Source organism: Falco naumanni, chromosome 1, assembly GCF_017639655.2.
Source record: "Falco naumanni isolate bFalNau1 chromosome 1, bFalNau1.pat, whole genome shotgun sequence".
In the NCBI taxonomy this organism is placed as follows: Eukaryota; Metazoa; Chordata; class Aves; order Falconiformes; family Falconidae; genus Falco; species Falco naumanni.
Window position 1 is genome coordinate 118,409,803 of NC_054054.1, and position 13,243 is coordinate 118,423,045.

Below are 13,243 nucleotides of genomic sequence, written 5' to 3' on the forward strand. Positions count from 1 at the left end.
GGAAATTCTTTTTAAAAGTTTAAACAAGGCTACAGTTCCACGGCAATCAGAAGAGACCAACCTCAGGAATACCTCTGAAAGGCAGATGAAAATGAAACAGAAAATTGCATCAAGCCAAGGCATACCTGGGCCTGAAGCACTCTTCTGCCCACCTGCCTGCGGCAGTGCTGCGGGTCCCCTCTGCCCTGTCACACTGGAGACAGCTGTCCATCCAGGTCCTGGACACCTCAGCAGGCACAAGCTTGACATTGTGGTTCGAGATACTTGGGGTCATTCCATTAGCAAAAACTGCTTGGGAGTCTGACTTTTCAGCAAATTTAGGCAGCAAATGGCCAGATATTCAAAATCAGTTGGGAGCCCAGAGATGCAGAGTGTTAGCTGGTGATACTTCAGCGTGTCTCTAATTTCCACTGTCTCTTAAAAAAAAAAAAAAAAAAGGAACTTTGGTATCAAGTCATTTGCATGCCTTAATATTTTTTTTCTTGTCATCAACCTTGCTTGTTCTCCAAGGCAGAGTAGCTCTAGAAATGCCAATACTGAGAAACAGTGACCCCCCTTTATATGACAGATTCTTGGCACAGCCGTGAGCACTGACTGAGAATGCAGAAAGCCACACACCAGCGCGAAGCTGGGCAGTGCTCCCAGGGAGAGCGCAGAACTGCCAGGGAGGCATATTCATAACATAACTGTGCACTGCAACAGGCAGCCATGATGGCAGAAGAGCTGAAGAAGGAGCAGGACACCAGCGCCCACCTGGAGAGGATGAAGAGGAATCTGGAACAGACAGTGAAGGACCTGCAGCTCCGACTGGATGAAGCCGAGCAGCTGGCTCTGAAGGGTGGAAAGAAGCAGCTCCAGAAACTAGAGGCGAGGGTATGGTGAACACCATGGTAGGATAAGGTCAAGTTCCTGAGTGGTCCCTTGGTTGCTGGAACCCTTTGGGAAGGTTACAACAGGGACAACCCCAGGTATCTCCAGCAGGTGAGATGAGTAGTTAAACCCTGCACTGCTGGCGAGGAACAGGCATAGATGTGCCACCTTACACCTCTAACCTAATAACTGAGGAAGCTGGACAAGCATGAGGGGAGTAGACAGCAGTCAGGTTTCCACGCTGTCCCTAAATGGTACGTGCTGCTGCCAGTCCCAGAGGCAGAGCATTGGGCTAGAGAGACCACTCACCTGGCCCCCTTTCTGTGCTTCTCAACTGCTGCTGTTCCAAAATACAGCACAACTGACTGGGAGTTAGTTTGGCTTTGACAGAAAATATCCCCACAGAAATAAACCCACTGGTGTCCAGGTTTGACTTACACACACTCCAGAAGAGGTGTTGAGCTACGGGAGGTTGTTAAGTACTATTCATGAGGATGAGCTGGGCTCGAAGACTACAAATTAAACAGATTTTCCCCATTTACCTGGTGAACGTTGACAGAGCCCTCCCTTTCCTGTTTCAATTTCCACTTCTCTGAGAGATTTAAGCCCAATTTTGATTACAAATGCCCCAGGTAAGCACGGCTAAGTTCCTTCTATAACTAACTATGGATTCACACACCATGTCCCCAGTAATACAGCATGGCAAGCGGTTTTTAGCTACTCTAGCCTCAGGAAGCTGCCCTGCATGGCCACTTTTTCCGTGGCCTTGGTCTGCAGAACCCTGGTTCCCGGCACCCTACAGTGGTACCAACAGCCACTCTTGGCAGTTTGCTGCATTCACCATGATACTGTGTTTCAGATTAATGAGTTAGAAAATGAGCTTGATGCCGAGCAGAAAAGAGGAATAGAGTCGCTGAAAGGTGCTCGCAAGTACGAACGAAGGCTGAAGGAGCTCACTTACCAGGTATTTCAAATCCTCTGCCCTCTTAACATGCATCACCTCAAGCCCTCTTCCAAGGCTAACTTGATTTTTCACTTCCTACAGTCTGAAGAGGATAAGAAAAATATTCTTCGGCTCCAGGACCTGGTAGACAAGCTGCAATTAAAAGTGAAAGCATACAAGAAGCGGGCTGAGGAAGCTGTGAGTGTGGGAGTCTCTAAATCTTTGCGAGCCCTGGGTGGAGATTTCCAAAAGGTTCAGCCTCCCAAGTTCATTAAAATAATTGAGTACTCAGTGTGATAGGGCAGCTATGGCCACTGCCTTTGAACATTCCTCACCTGGTAAAGACTTAACAGCTCACAACAGAGCAGGCACAGCTGGAATTGTCCTGAGGTTGTCAAAGTTTTGGAGCTACACTAGCCAATTTTCCCAACCTGGCTCTGATCAGGACTAATTGCTCTGTCCCCAGCTGAGTGCTCATGTTGTTAATAGTACCAGACAGAAACGCAGAGGGTGCTGGCAGCACAGGGGTGTAGCTGCAAGGCTAACTAGTGGGTGATATTATTGTGGTGCAGCCATAGGGTGTTTGGTTAATGGTAATGGGATGATGCCAGTTTTTGTCCATGTCACTGATGTCACTGCATGACTTCCAGGAGGAACAGGCAAACACTAACCTCTCACAGTGCCGCAAGACCCAGTACAAGCTGGAAGAGGCTGAAGAACGAGCTGATATTGCTGAATGCCAGGTTAACAAGTTGCGAGCCAAAAGCCGTGACATTGAAGGACAGGTGAGCCGAGGGGCTGCAGAGAAGGACCGTTTCCATGTGGCAAGTGCCCCAGGGGTCTCTGCCCAAATGCCTGGCAGCCACTCTGTAGATCTCCCACTCTCGCAATGGAGCATCCTCAAAAAGGAAGGCCAGAAACACATTTATTCAAAACCAGTGGGTTTTGAAGGTCCTTTCAGTGCCTCCCAAGAGACAGACTAGATTTGATCGACTTTAAGAATTCAGGTCTTTCAGCAGAATTGGGAGATACTGGTTCTGTGCCAGTAATATGGCAGAACATTTGCAATAGCTACAGCTTTGAAACAACGCCAGATATAATTCAACCACTCCAACAACCTCTACATTACCTTCTTTATTTATTTATTTATTTATTTAGAAATCAGAGGAATGAGCTGACCGGAGCTGTGGCAGGCTCCCTTACGGTACAGACTGCTGTGCATCCGCCGGAGATCAGCACTGCTTGCTTTGAGTGACCAGGTGTGCGGTCACTGCCCGTCCCGCCGGCTGCGGTTACCCAGCCCCAGTAGGAGCTGAGAAATAAAACCCACCCTGAGTGACGGGGCTGTCCCGCCCTACCGGACTGACCGCCAGCATGTGTGGGTGGGCGCAGCGGGCTGGGGGTCTGCTCCGCGTCGGGTGTGCGCGGTGCGGTGCGGCTGTGCTCCGCGGGGGGTCCGCTCCATGTGGAGAGCAGGTACGAACCCGTCACGCCCCACAGCCGCGGCGCAGGATGCGCGGCCCCTCTGCCCGCCCGGGGTCCGCCGGAGCCCCCGGCCGCCCCGGGAAGCCCCCTTCACCCCCCCGCCCCGGGGCGGCGCCAGGCCCGTGAGCGCCGCGCGTGGGAGCCGTGCCCGTGCCCCCGGCAGGGGGCGCTGCGCGCCGCGGCGGAGTCGGCGACGGGCGGGCCCGCACCCCCCTGCGCGCCGCGGGCCCGGTGCGGCGGCCAGAAGCGGCGGCGGGGGCGCGCCGCGGCCTCCCCGAGCGGGGCCGGTGCAGCGGGCGCGGGGCCGGGCGGGACGAGGTTCGGGCGCTGCCCCCCCCACCCCCCCCGCCGGACCCCCGCGAGCAGGCCGCTGGCACGCGCAGGCGGGGGACGCTCCGCGCCCGCCGAGGGAGGGGCGGGGCCGTTCGGCAGCGCGTTACGGCTGCGGGGCTCCCGTGCTCCCGTGCCCGCGGCCTGCGGGAGCCGGGCTTCGGCGGGTCCCCGTGCGCGGGGAACAGCCGGCGGCTTTGGCCTCGCCCCTGCGTTAGGGTTGTCGTCCTCGGGCAGGGCCCCGCCACCCCCCGCTTCTGCCCGCCCCCAGCCCGCGGTGTCGCCCCGCGCTCGGGCGCTGTGCTCCGTTCGGGTCCCCGTCACTTACCCGCGGTTGCACCCCGGCCGGCTGCCGCCCGTGCGCCTCCCGACCGCTCCTCTTCCCACCCGCCCCTCGCCTTCGGGCCCTTTGTGCCAGCCACAGCCCGGGGACGTTTTGGCTGCCAGTGCCCCACCTGGTGACCTGCCGCCGCAGCCTGTCGAGCTGGCCCGCATCGCCTCTGCCTCTTCTCCCCCCCTCCACGGCCACCTGCCCCCGCGGGCTCCGGTTTGCACGCAGCGTGGCGTGCCCTGTTGCCGGGGGGGACGTGGGCAGCCCACTCACAACCACAGCGCCCTGTGACCTGAGCTGTCACCGCGCCCCCCGGCTGGCAGGTCCTGCCCACGTTGTCGCAGGACACGGCACGGCTGTCACCGCACAGTGGTGCACGCGAGAACCGCCTGCCCCAGCCCACGAGCAGTGCTGCGATAAGCACAATGCTAGCAGGCAGACTGGTAGATTAGCAGGGTTTATCCCTTTGTTAAGTACAAACCTGCTCTCAATACTCTTATTTGTGCATAAAGGAAGAAAAACAGAAAGAATGAGAAACAACTCCTGCATGGGAGCTGTGTTAAGCAGGAGTGGGTTTAAGGGTACTTTTTTATTTGGTATGATGATGGCTGCAAGCGTATTTATAAAGCTGAAAGAAAAGCCTTCGCCTGAAAATTGCTTGGCACTCCTGTGAGCTTCTAGAAACACTTTGGAGCTGCCATGAGATCTGTGGAGCCCTCCAAGTCCTTTGCCTGTCCCAGCATATCCGCTGGGAAGGGAGAAGTAATGGCACGGCCTGATGTCTGTGCATTACCCGTGAGCCAGTACTGGCTTTTTCTTGGGATGCTGGCCAGCAGTAGGAAGGACCACTTCTGTGTGATCACCTATCTCTTCTCAGGAGTATTCCAGCAAAGCAGCCTGTTAGGTGTTTGAGCCACACATCAGCAACACTAGCTGCCCTTTGTGACCACAGAACACATCACCTTGCTCGCTCTGGGAGAGAGGCAGAATAGTCAGGGTGAAGGTTAAAGACTACCCAAATCTTTGCAGAGTGCACTGTCTGAGCTGATGGTTTGAACAATGCTCTGGCCGAGGCTTGAATTGCTCTCAGGCTGAAGGGGAGGGGGAAACAACAACCAAACAGGCCACACTTAGCTACGCATGTGAAAATGACAGCAAACATCCGTGTCATCTGCTCTTCAAAAATTGTTCACTGTTCAGCTAAGTATCTCCACACAGAGAGAGACTGAGAAGACAGGAGAGAGGCATTGAGCCTCCAGAGAATGGCAAGAACAAGGACTCTGTGCAGCGCAGTTCCAGTGGACAACTGTAAACTATGCCCAGCTCAGAGATTTTTGTATTCATGTACCTCTCTGCTTAGTTCTTGCCACTAAATTTCTAAGATATGCAGATGTGTATTAGCATTCTGAAGAGAAGCATATACAGTTTCAGGAAAACAGGAGAGGGACTGAGGGGATGCAAAAAAAACCCCAAACGCTGCTCCCCCACCCCACCCCCCAAAAAAAAAGAAAAAGAAAAAGAAAAAGAAAAAAAAAAAGCAAAGCCCAGAAAGCTGGAAGGAAATTGAAATATGATAACTGCTAGGTTTTCAAAATACACTTTATTTATTTATTTATTTAAGAACAAGAAATCTACTAGTTTTTATTTAGTTGAACCAGAGGTAAGGTGAGAAATACTTAGGAAATAAAAAAGGACAGACTCTTTATTTTAGAACAGTAACAAATAAGCTTGGTAAGAGAGCTGGAGCTGTGTCATACCTCAGTGTACACTAAGAATAACAAACTAAGTTTGCCTATCTGTGAAGTCAGAAGAAGGATTAAAATTCTGCTTTAAAAATGCACCATGCACACACAAAGCTCGTCCCTTCTAGGCATGGTGCCTGATCCTCCTTTAAGGTCCTGGGGGAACGGATGGAAGTGGGATTCATTCCAGGGGCCTACAAGATTCTCTTTCAAGCCTGCAGGGCCTTTTGCTAGGAAAAGGGTAAATTGTGCTGAGAGTTACAGCCCCTTCACAGCTTATGTCTGTGACTGGTATCAGAACTTATACACAGCTCTAAAAACACTCTGCAGAAAACTGAGATTTCTTAGGTATGAAACTGGGCTCCCATGTGGCACCATTGCTCCTTACTTCTATTAGCAGACAGGCAGAGAACAAGAGGAGTAAGGGTCTGACCCTTATTAATCATGTGACAAATTTGGTCTAATTAATCTCATACATTTGTTTTAATTCTATGCAGTAATAAATCCTCTTTATAATTTCAACCTGGGACAAAGCAACTCTGTGCACCAGTGCAGGCTGGGGACTGCCTGCTGGGGTGCAGGCCTGCAGAAAAGGCCTTGGGATTCTGGTGAAAAACAAGCTGGGCCTGTGTTATACCTGCACTAATAACGCTAACCGGTCAGGGGATTGCATTAGTAAGTAGCCAGCAGGGAGAGGGATGTGTTGTTCCCCACTGCCTGGCACTGGTGAGGCTGAGTCTGCAATACTGCGTGCAGCTTTGGGAATCACCCCCCTCCATTATATGGGAGATGATCCAACAACAGCCCCTAGTGTCGGACAGCTGGAGCATGTGCCATGTGAGAAGACGCGAAGAGAATTAGGTTTGTTTGGCCTGGAGAAGAGAAGACCTTAACTAAAGTCTTAACTAAGGCTAACGCTGCTGAAAAGGGGGTTGTGAACTTAGATGCATCCAAGCTTTTCTGGCAAGTGTGCAGTGAAAGGACGAGAGGCCACAGTCTCATGTTGCAACCAGGGAAATTCTTTTTCAGCAAAAGGCAGGCAGCGTTATTTATCATGAGTGTGCTGCAGCCCTGGGAGAGGCTGCCTAGAGAGGCTGTGGAATCTCCGTCCTCAGGGATTTCCAGGATACACGCAGGCAAGGTCCTGAGCAGCTTCATCTAGCTTTGCAGTCAGCCCTGCTTGGAACAGGAGATTGGGCTGAAGACCTCCGATACATCTTCCAGTCTACTTTTTTCACTGATTCAGTCGAACTCACTAATCTAGCAAAAAGAAAGTTGCACTCTGCTGTTCGAAGACTGATCGATTCACTGAACAGGCTGAGGAACACCAACTGGTACCAGCCACAGGAAGGTCAGGATCACACAGCTAGCAGGAAGGGTGGTGGCTGGAAAAGGATGGATGTGAATGAGGGCTCTGTCTCAGGCACCTGTGCAACCTGCTCTAGGGGAACCTGCTTATGCAGGGGGGTTGGACCAGATCACCTGGAGGGTTCCCTTCCAACCTCAACCGCTCTGTGATTCTGTGATTCCAATTTTATCTGTTGATTTTAACATTCTGCCCAACTCCAGCCACCCAGCTTCACTCGAACTCACAGAGCATGTTTACTTTCACGTATGAGCACCTCTGCCCCTTGCTTATCACCTAAGATCCTAGAGAAATTTTTAAATCTGATAATGCAATTTCTAATTAAAATTCTAATCCAATTGAAAAATTATATTTATTGTGGGCATGCTTTCCGGGTATGGTCTACATATCTGGACTTGTCTTATGATTACATTATTAGGATAAGTCACCATTTCTTTTAAACTTTCTTGATCATCTTAACCTGCATCCCCAGAGACTGTTACCTCCCTGGGGCAGTGGAGAACATGAGGACTCTGTAACCTTTTCTTTCCACAGTGTTGGACAAGGTGCCACAAAACAGAAACTTCCTCACTAGCCAGAGAAGCACAACTGATTTTCAGAAACTCTTCTTTCTGCACCCATTCTGGCCACAGGAGACTTTCTGATAAAATCTTCTGGATATTTCCTTTCCTCCAGTTATTTCCCAAGTACCGAAGCCTTGCTAGATATATGAAGTGAAGATCGTTGCAATTTTTTGATAGCAGTATGGTTCAGTGCCCCAGATAGTCCCTACAGCCAACTTCACAGCCTTTTGGACAGCCCCAGGCCCAGGCGTAGCTTGCAGGGTGCCAGGAACAGTGACCCTGCTTCATCCCACTCACCCGCTGCAGCTGACAGAGACACAGAGTAGCCTGGAAACATAAAGGAAAGGGCTGGAAAGAGTCATCTGTGGGAGCTGAGAAGAATGCGGGAGGTGGAAGTCACTAGGTGGGTCCTCATTGGCAAAGGCGGTCAGGAGAAGGCTGGCCACAGCGAGCAGGGCTGTGCTGGGTCTTTGTCAGAAGCAAGCGACACAGAGCACCCATTTGCAGAGAGAGTTTATTGCCAACCTGTTGTTTGCAAATGTGTGTCAGCAACAGCAGATTTTAAATACTAAAGCTGTCGAGGGAAAACTAACGCTGAGTTTCCAAGAGTTTATGGGACTGAATCCTCATCTTCGATACTACTCAGGATGAACACAGTTCTTGCCTCATTCTTAGAGACTTTCCTGTATGAGTCATTGTTCATGAGAGAATAGCAGCTTTATACACAGATGGTTGCAGAACAGAGACACCATTGAGAGGAAAACACTGAGACATCTATGTCCTGCAGATACAGGCACACACATATACACAGATCAACAACTTCATCCACAGAAAGCAGTCAGGCCTGCTCAGTGTGTTCAGGCAGAATTTCTGCTCTTTCATGACATAGGAAATCCCTGATGGAACTCAAGTAATGAGCAATTCATTCTGAAGAGGGAAGCTTAGCAACAGTGAAATACTAATGTCCAAACTAGTACACCCAGAGGGAGTTTGGCTGGAGGGCTGCCTGGCTGGATTGCTCTTCTTAGCTGGCCAGAAGCCCAGTTCTCCATGGGATCAAAAGAAAAGATCAGATGCTCTGGGACACAGCAAGCTGTTGGAGATAAACTGGCAAGTCCACATCACACCACTAAGACTGATACTAAGCCAGAGAGAAGGAAGTTTGAAGGAAGATTTAGGTGCTTTTATCAGATCACTCTTGGGATTTTTCCTCCTTTTCCAGTGTCTCTCCATGTGATTTTGGACAAGTCCCTTAAGACCCTTAAAGTAGGTGGTTCATGTAGGTTCATGCCCACATCTCCACATGCAGGTAACTCTCAGTTCAGTGGTTCAGGTTTGGACATCAGGGCAGCTACAACAGTATAAAGGTAACTGTGGGCAGGTTGTGCCTGTGACTGTGGGCCAGGCACTGCCTCAGATGAAACAGGTGAGGTACAGGTTCCAAAATACAGTGCCTGCACTGGAAACCCTTGCTAAAGAATTTTATGGATACCAAAAGTTTGCATGGGCTCAAAAAAATAACTGCCCTAAATAATGGAAATGAGCTATGAAATGCAAGATACCACCTCCAGCTGGGGAAGACCTGAGCTATCATTTGCTGGAAACGAAGGGGATGTTCTGCAGAAATATATCTCTGCACCTGTCTTTTTCCCTAGATTTCTGCTATTAGATATCACTGGAAACAGGATAATAAACCAGACAGACCTGTGGTCTGATCCAGAACTATTTTTCTTCTGTTGTCTCAACACTTGGAGGATGAGACTTGAATGGCAACAGCTTGCTTGTTTCTGATATACTGAAACTAATTGATTTATAGACAATGCCTTTCTTCCTTTCAATGGCTTTTCTATGTAGCATGAAATAAACATTCAATAAATAAAATCATGTGACCTAGTGTCTATAGAGCTGGAAGAAGAGATGACAAGGCTACAGTATCTGCTTTAATGAATACAAATGCTTGGGAATCACTGAGCTGGTCTAGAGTCGGGTCTGTCCTCTGTGAGCATCCTGACCACCGTGGAGTACTCTGGATCTGCCCTGCATATTTTAGTTTGCACCAAGAGGAATAGCAGTGAGATGGACTGAGGGAAGCTCTCTCCTGAAATTCTGTAGCCAGCTGATGGGAGCATGTTGTTGTGACTTAGGCTTTCCAGAGCCCCAGGAGGAGAGAGATGAGCACTGGACTGCTGGAGAGAAACAGCATGACGTTGCCGTTTCAAACAAGGGGTTTGTGACAACTGGCTGCTGTTGACACCTAACTCCAAGGCGAGGAGTCCAAGTTATGAGTCACATTTCTGTGACCAAGTATTTGCCTCTCATGCAACAGGGCAAGACCTGCCCTGCTTCTCAGTAGGAACTATGTTGACTGGAAGTAGGCTGATGTTATCGGAACAGTTTGTTGTTCTCAGCCTGCTTCCAAGAAAGGAGGTGAATGGAAGCAGTCAGGTCTCCAGGTGTATTATCCTGGCAGGCAAATCCAGTTTAGTTTCAGGTTAATCACCACCAGCTGTTTGCTCATATGGTATCACTGCCCATTTATAGACAGAGACTACATTTGTTTATGTCTGACTAAAATAGCAGGTACGGCTCTGGGCACTGTTATGACAAAGATGACTAAGCCTGCCCTGGAACATCACTAAGTTTCACAATGTCCACCACCAGGCAGGGCACTGCATATCTGATCTTATTTTCAGAGCTGACCTTGTACAAGTGGATTTCCAAGGCTAGGGGAGCCACAAGAAACACTGCTAAAGGCAGAAATCAAAGGTAAAACCATTCTGTATCAAGTGCATTTTTTAAATTGTGTTTGAATCACATATTTGGTCATATGAACATGACTCATAACTCTGAGCCCTTTCCTTGGAATGTTTCAGGTCCTGGATGCCTAAACTTCCAAGTGTGATACTCAAGAAGAAATCCCTAAACTGCATTTTGGTGGGCGATGGCAGAATATTCAAGGGGGGCACTGCTATGTGTTGTCCTGCTCTTTCACTCCACCCTATGCATTCTCCTTCGTTGCTACCAGAAAGAAGACTACAAAATGAAATTTTGTTCTGAGCTCCTGTATCTGTTCTTATGTCTTTGCTGTTCAAGGCATTGAGAATTGTCACTTCCATCAAAAGGTATGGCTTTTAAGCATTTTAACAGCTGGAATTATCTTTTGTGTACAGGCTCAGAACATTTCCTCTCCAACAACAGAACTAATTTCTGCTAATCGTTTAGACTTCAAAGGTCATTTAAAGATCCAGTGCTACAAGTGGTTTCTTTTTAGTCTCCTCTTTTCCTGGTTCTTGGCCTCAGGACATCTCCTGGTGTTGCTGTGTCTTGCAAACAGGTATGGCCAATCAATTATTCATGTGAATCTCCAATGAGAGAGTATGAGATTTATTATTATTTACTGATCAATTATTCCAGTGAATCTCCATGACTAAAAATTCTCCCATGCACGAGCTCTGCAGGATCTTTTCAGTGAACACAGCAGGAGTAATTTAGCTCTTTTCCGTGGGCTAGACAGATTGTCAGATGTTGCTTTAAAGAAACAACACATTGACCATGCTGCTCCTACAGCTGTCAGATGTGAACTTACTTCTGTTACTCCCAGGATGGTTTTCAGTCACTCTTCAGGGACTCTGCCCTTCTGTATAGGACTTTTTTGGTGGTGTCATTTTATGCTCCAGGTACAATCTGCAAATTCATGAAGTAAATTCTTTCTGACTCAATAACCATAACTGAGGCTCTCTGCAGTGTTGCACAAAGTTGGTTCTTTCTCATCCACAGACAGCAGTTCAATGACACCTAAGGTTTGTTAAAACATCAGATGTCCAAGACTGAGGTCTTCACCCTAGACTCTTCAGCAGCAGACAGGGAGAAAAAGGTCCTTTCAAGGTGAGACTCATCTCACCCTTACACAGAATGCATTTATGTAACACCAATTTTAGAACCAGTTTCTCATTGCTAAGTGGAATACCATCCTAGAACAGATAATAGAGTGAGTATGACAGTTGTGGTGGCTCAGGAAATAAATTCAGAGGGATTTTACAGCCAGAGGGATTGTTTCGATCGTTCAGTCAGACCTGCTGAGTACTGGCCAGAGAACACCTGCATCCAGCCAAGATGCTTTAGCTGAGCTGGAACAGGGGATAGAAACCAAGGATGAGACTGAAAGCTAACTGATTCATTCCAATGCCTGGTACCCTGGAAGCTGCAAATCTGCATGTTTCTGGGGTGGCTTCCATGCCCTTCATCTAGTGACTCTGGCTCTAATATGCTAGATAAGAAAGCTTTCTATGCTCAGAAATAATTCTCATCATCAATAGAAAACACATCACCCTTGTACATCCTTTCCAGTAAAGACAATACATGATGCAGAAGCAAACATAGGTCTAAGCCTTTGGTAAGAGCTGTTCTCTGTGCAAGAAGTAAAGCCATTTTGCAAGCTGAGGAGAAGGACCAGACATATCTCAAGAGAAACCAACTGTGTAATTATCTGCACAATGAAATGATGATTACTTATCAAGAGATAAGTACCTCCAGCGACTGGAAAGGGATCCTCTGACACAAGCAGAGCCCTTCTGTTTACAGACTGGACATTCGTACACAAGCCAAAGTGAAGTTGTAGTGTTTACATTTGGGCTTGCCCACTGAAAAGCTGAAGTCTGTAATTGCTTCAGGAAGTGGATAGCCCTAGGACTAAAACCCTGTTAGAGTTTTTTTTCATCTAGAGAGTTCACGCAAGAAGGGGCAGAAGCCTACAAAAATATCAGAAAGGGAGATAAAGAGAAAGCAGAATAAGTTGGAAGTATAAAAATGCAGAGTTAAAAAATATCAGAGAATAAACTGAAGAAAAATATTTACGCATTCTGGCAACATTAAACATAAGAAAAGTAAAATTTAGACTAAAATTCACTGTTGTACATGAAAATGCTAAACTATTTGGTTCTGTGTTCCAACATAGGGAGAGCTGGGTTTGTACATGCTAAAGAAAAACATGTGGGTTTTTGTTCGATTTCAGTCCTTGCCATCTATAAATGGCATTGTTAGAGAATACTGGCGATAGATGTACCTGGATGCATGCCATGGTATCAGGTCTGTTGCTTTTCACCAAGCAAGGCGCAGCTGGTGTGATAATAACACATAATGGATCACAGTTCAATAGTTATCAGCTTAAATGCTTATCAAAAGGGCATATTTTAAGCAATTCACCACGAATTCAGAGATTCAAAAACAGAACTGTAGAGAGTAGTCCAAAAGTTCTTGAAAGAATCCAAAGAAAAAAACCCTGAAAAGCTGAGCTCAGCTTGCTGCTTAGCCTGTCTAACTGGAGGACAGCTACACTGAAAGTCACCTGGAATGTTCAGGAGGAAGGCTACAGCAGGCTTCCTGAGCACTCACTTTAAAGGAAAAGGTATTGCAAATGTATAAAACTCCAGGAAAAGAGAGAGAGAAAAATACTCTATTGTGTCACATAAATAAAAAGCCTGTGCAGCCCGAGGCTGGGAGACACACACGACGGTGTGCTCCGGGCACAAAGGGTGGTAGTTGTTCTGAATTTGCTCCTCACTGCTGTTTGCAAAGCAAGAACAAATCAAAAGGAAAACGGGAGGCTCTTCCTCC

General features: G+C 48.2%; 1 protein-coding gene across 1 annotated transcript in view; it reads left to right on the forward strand.

The window, feature by feature from the left end:
• Positions 1-5,210, forward strand: part of LOC121085488 (myosin-13) — a 33,559-nt gene extending 28,349 nt beyond the window's left edge. The window contains exons 35-39 of the mRNA XM_040588240.1: positions 703-873; positions 1,730-1,834; positions 1,916-2,011; positions 2,464-2,598; positions 5,178-5,210. Of these exons, the coding sequence (XP_040444174.1) occupies positions 703-873; positions 1,730-1,834; positions 1,916-2,011; positions 2,464-2,598; positions 5,178-5,210 (540 nt within the window). The remainder of the gene's footprint in view (positions 1-702; positions 874-1,729; positions 1,835-1,915; positions 2,012-2,463; positions 2,599-5,177) is intronic.
• Positions 5,211-13,243: the final 8,033 nt, after the last annotated feature.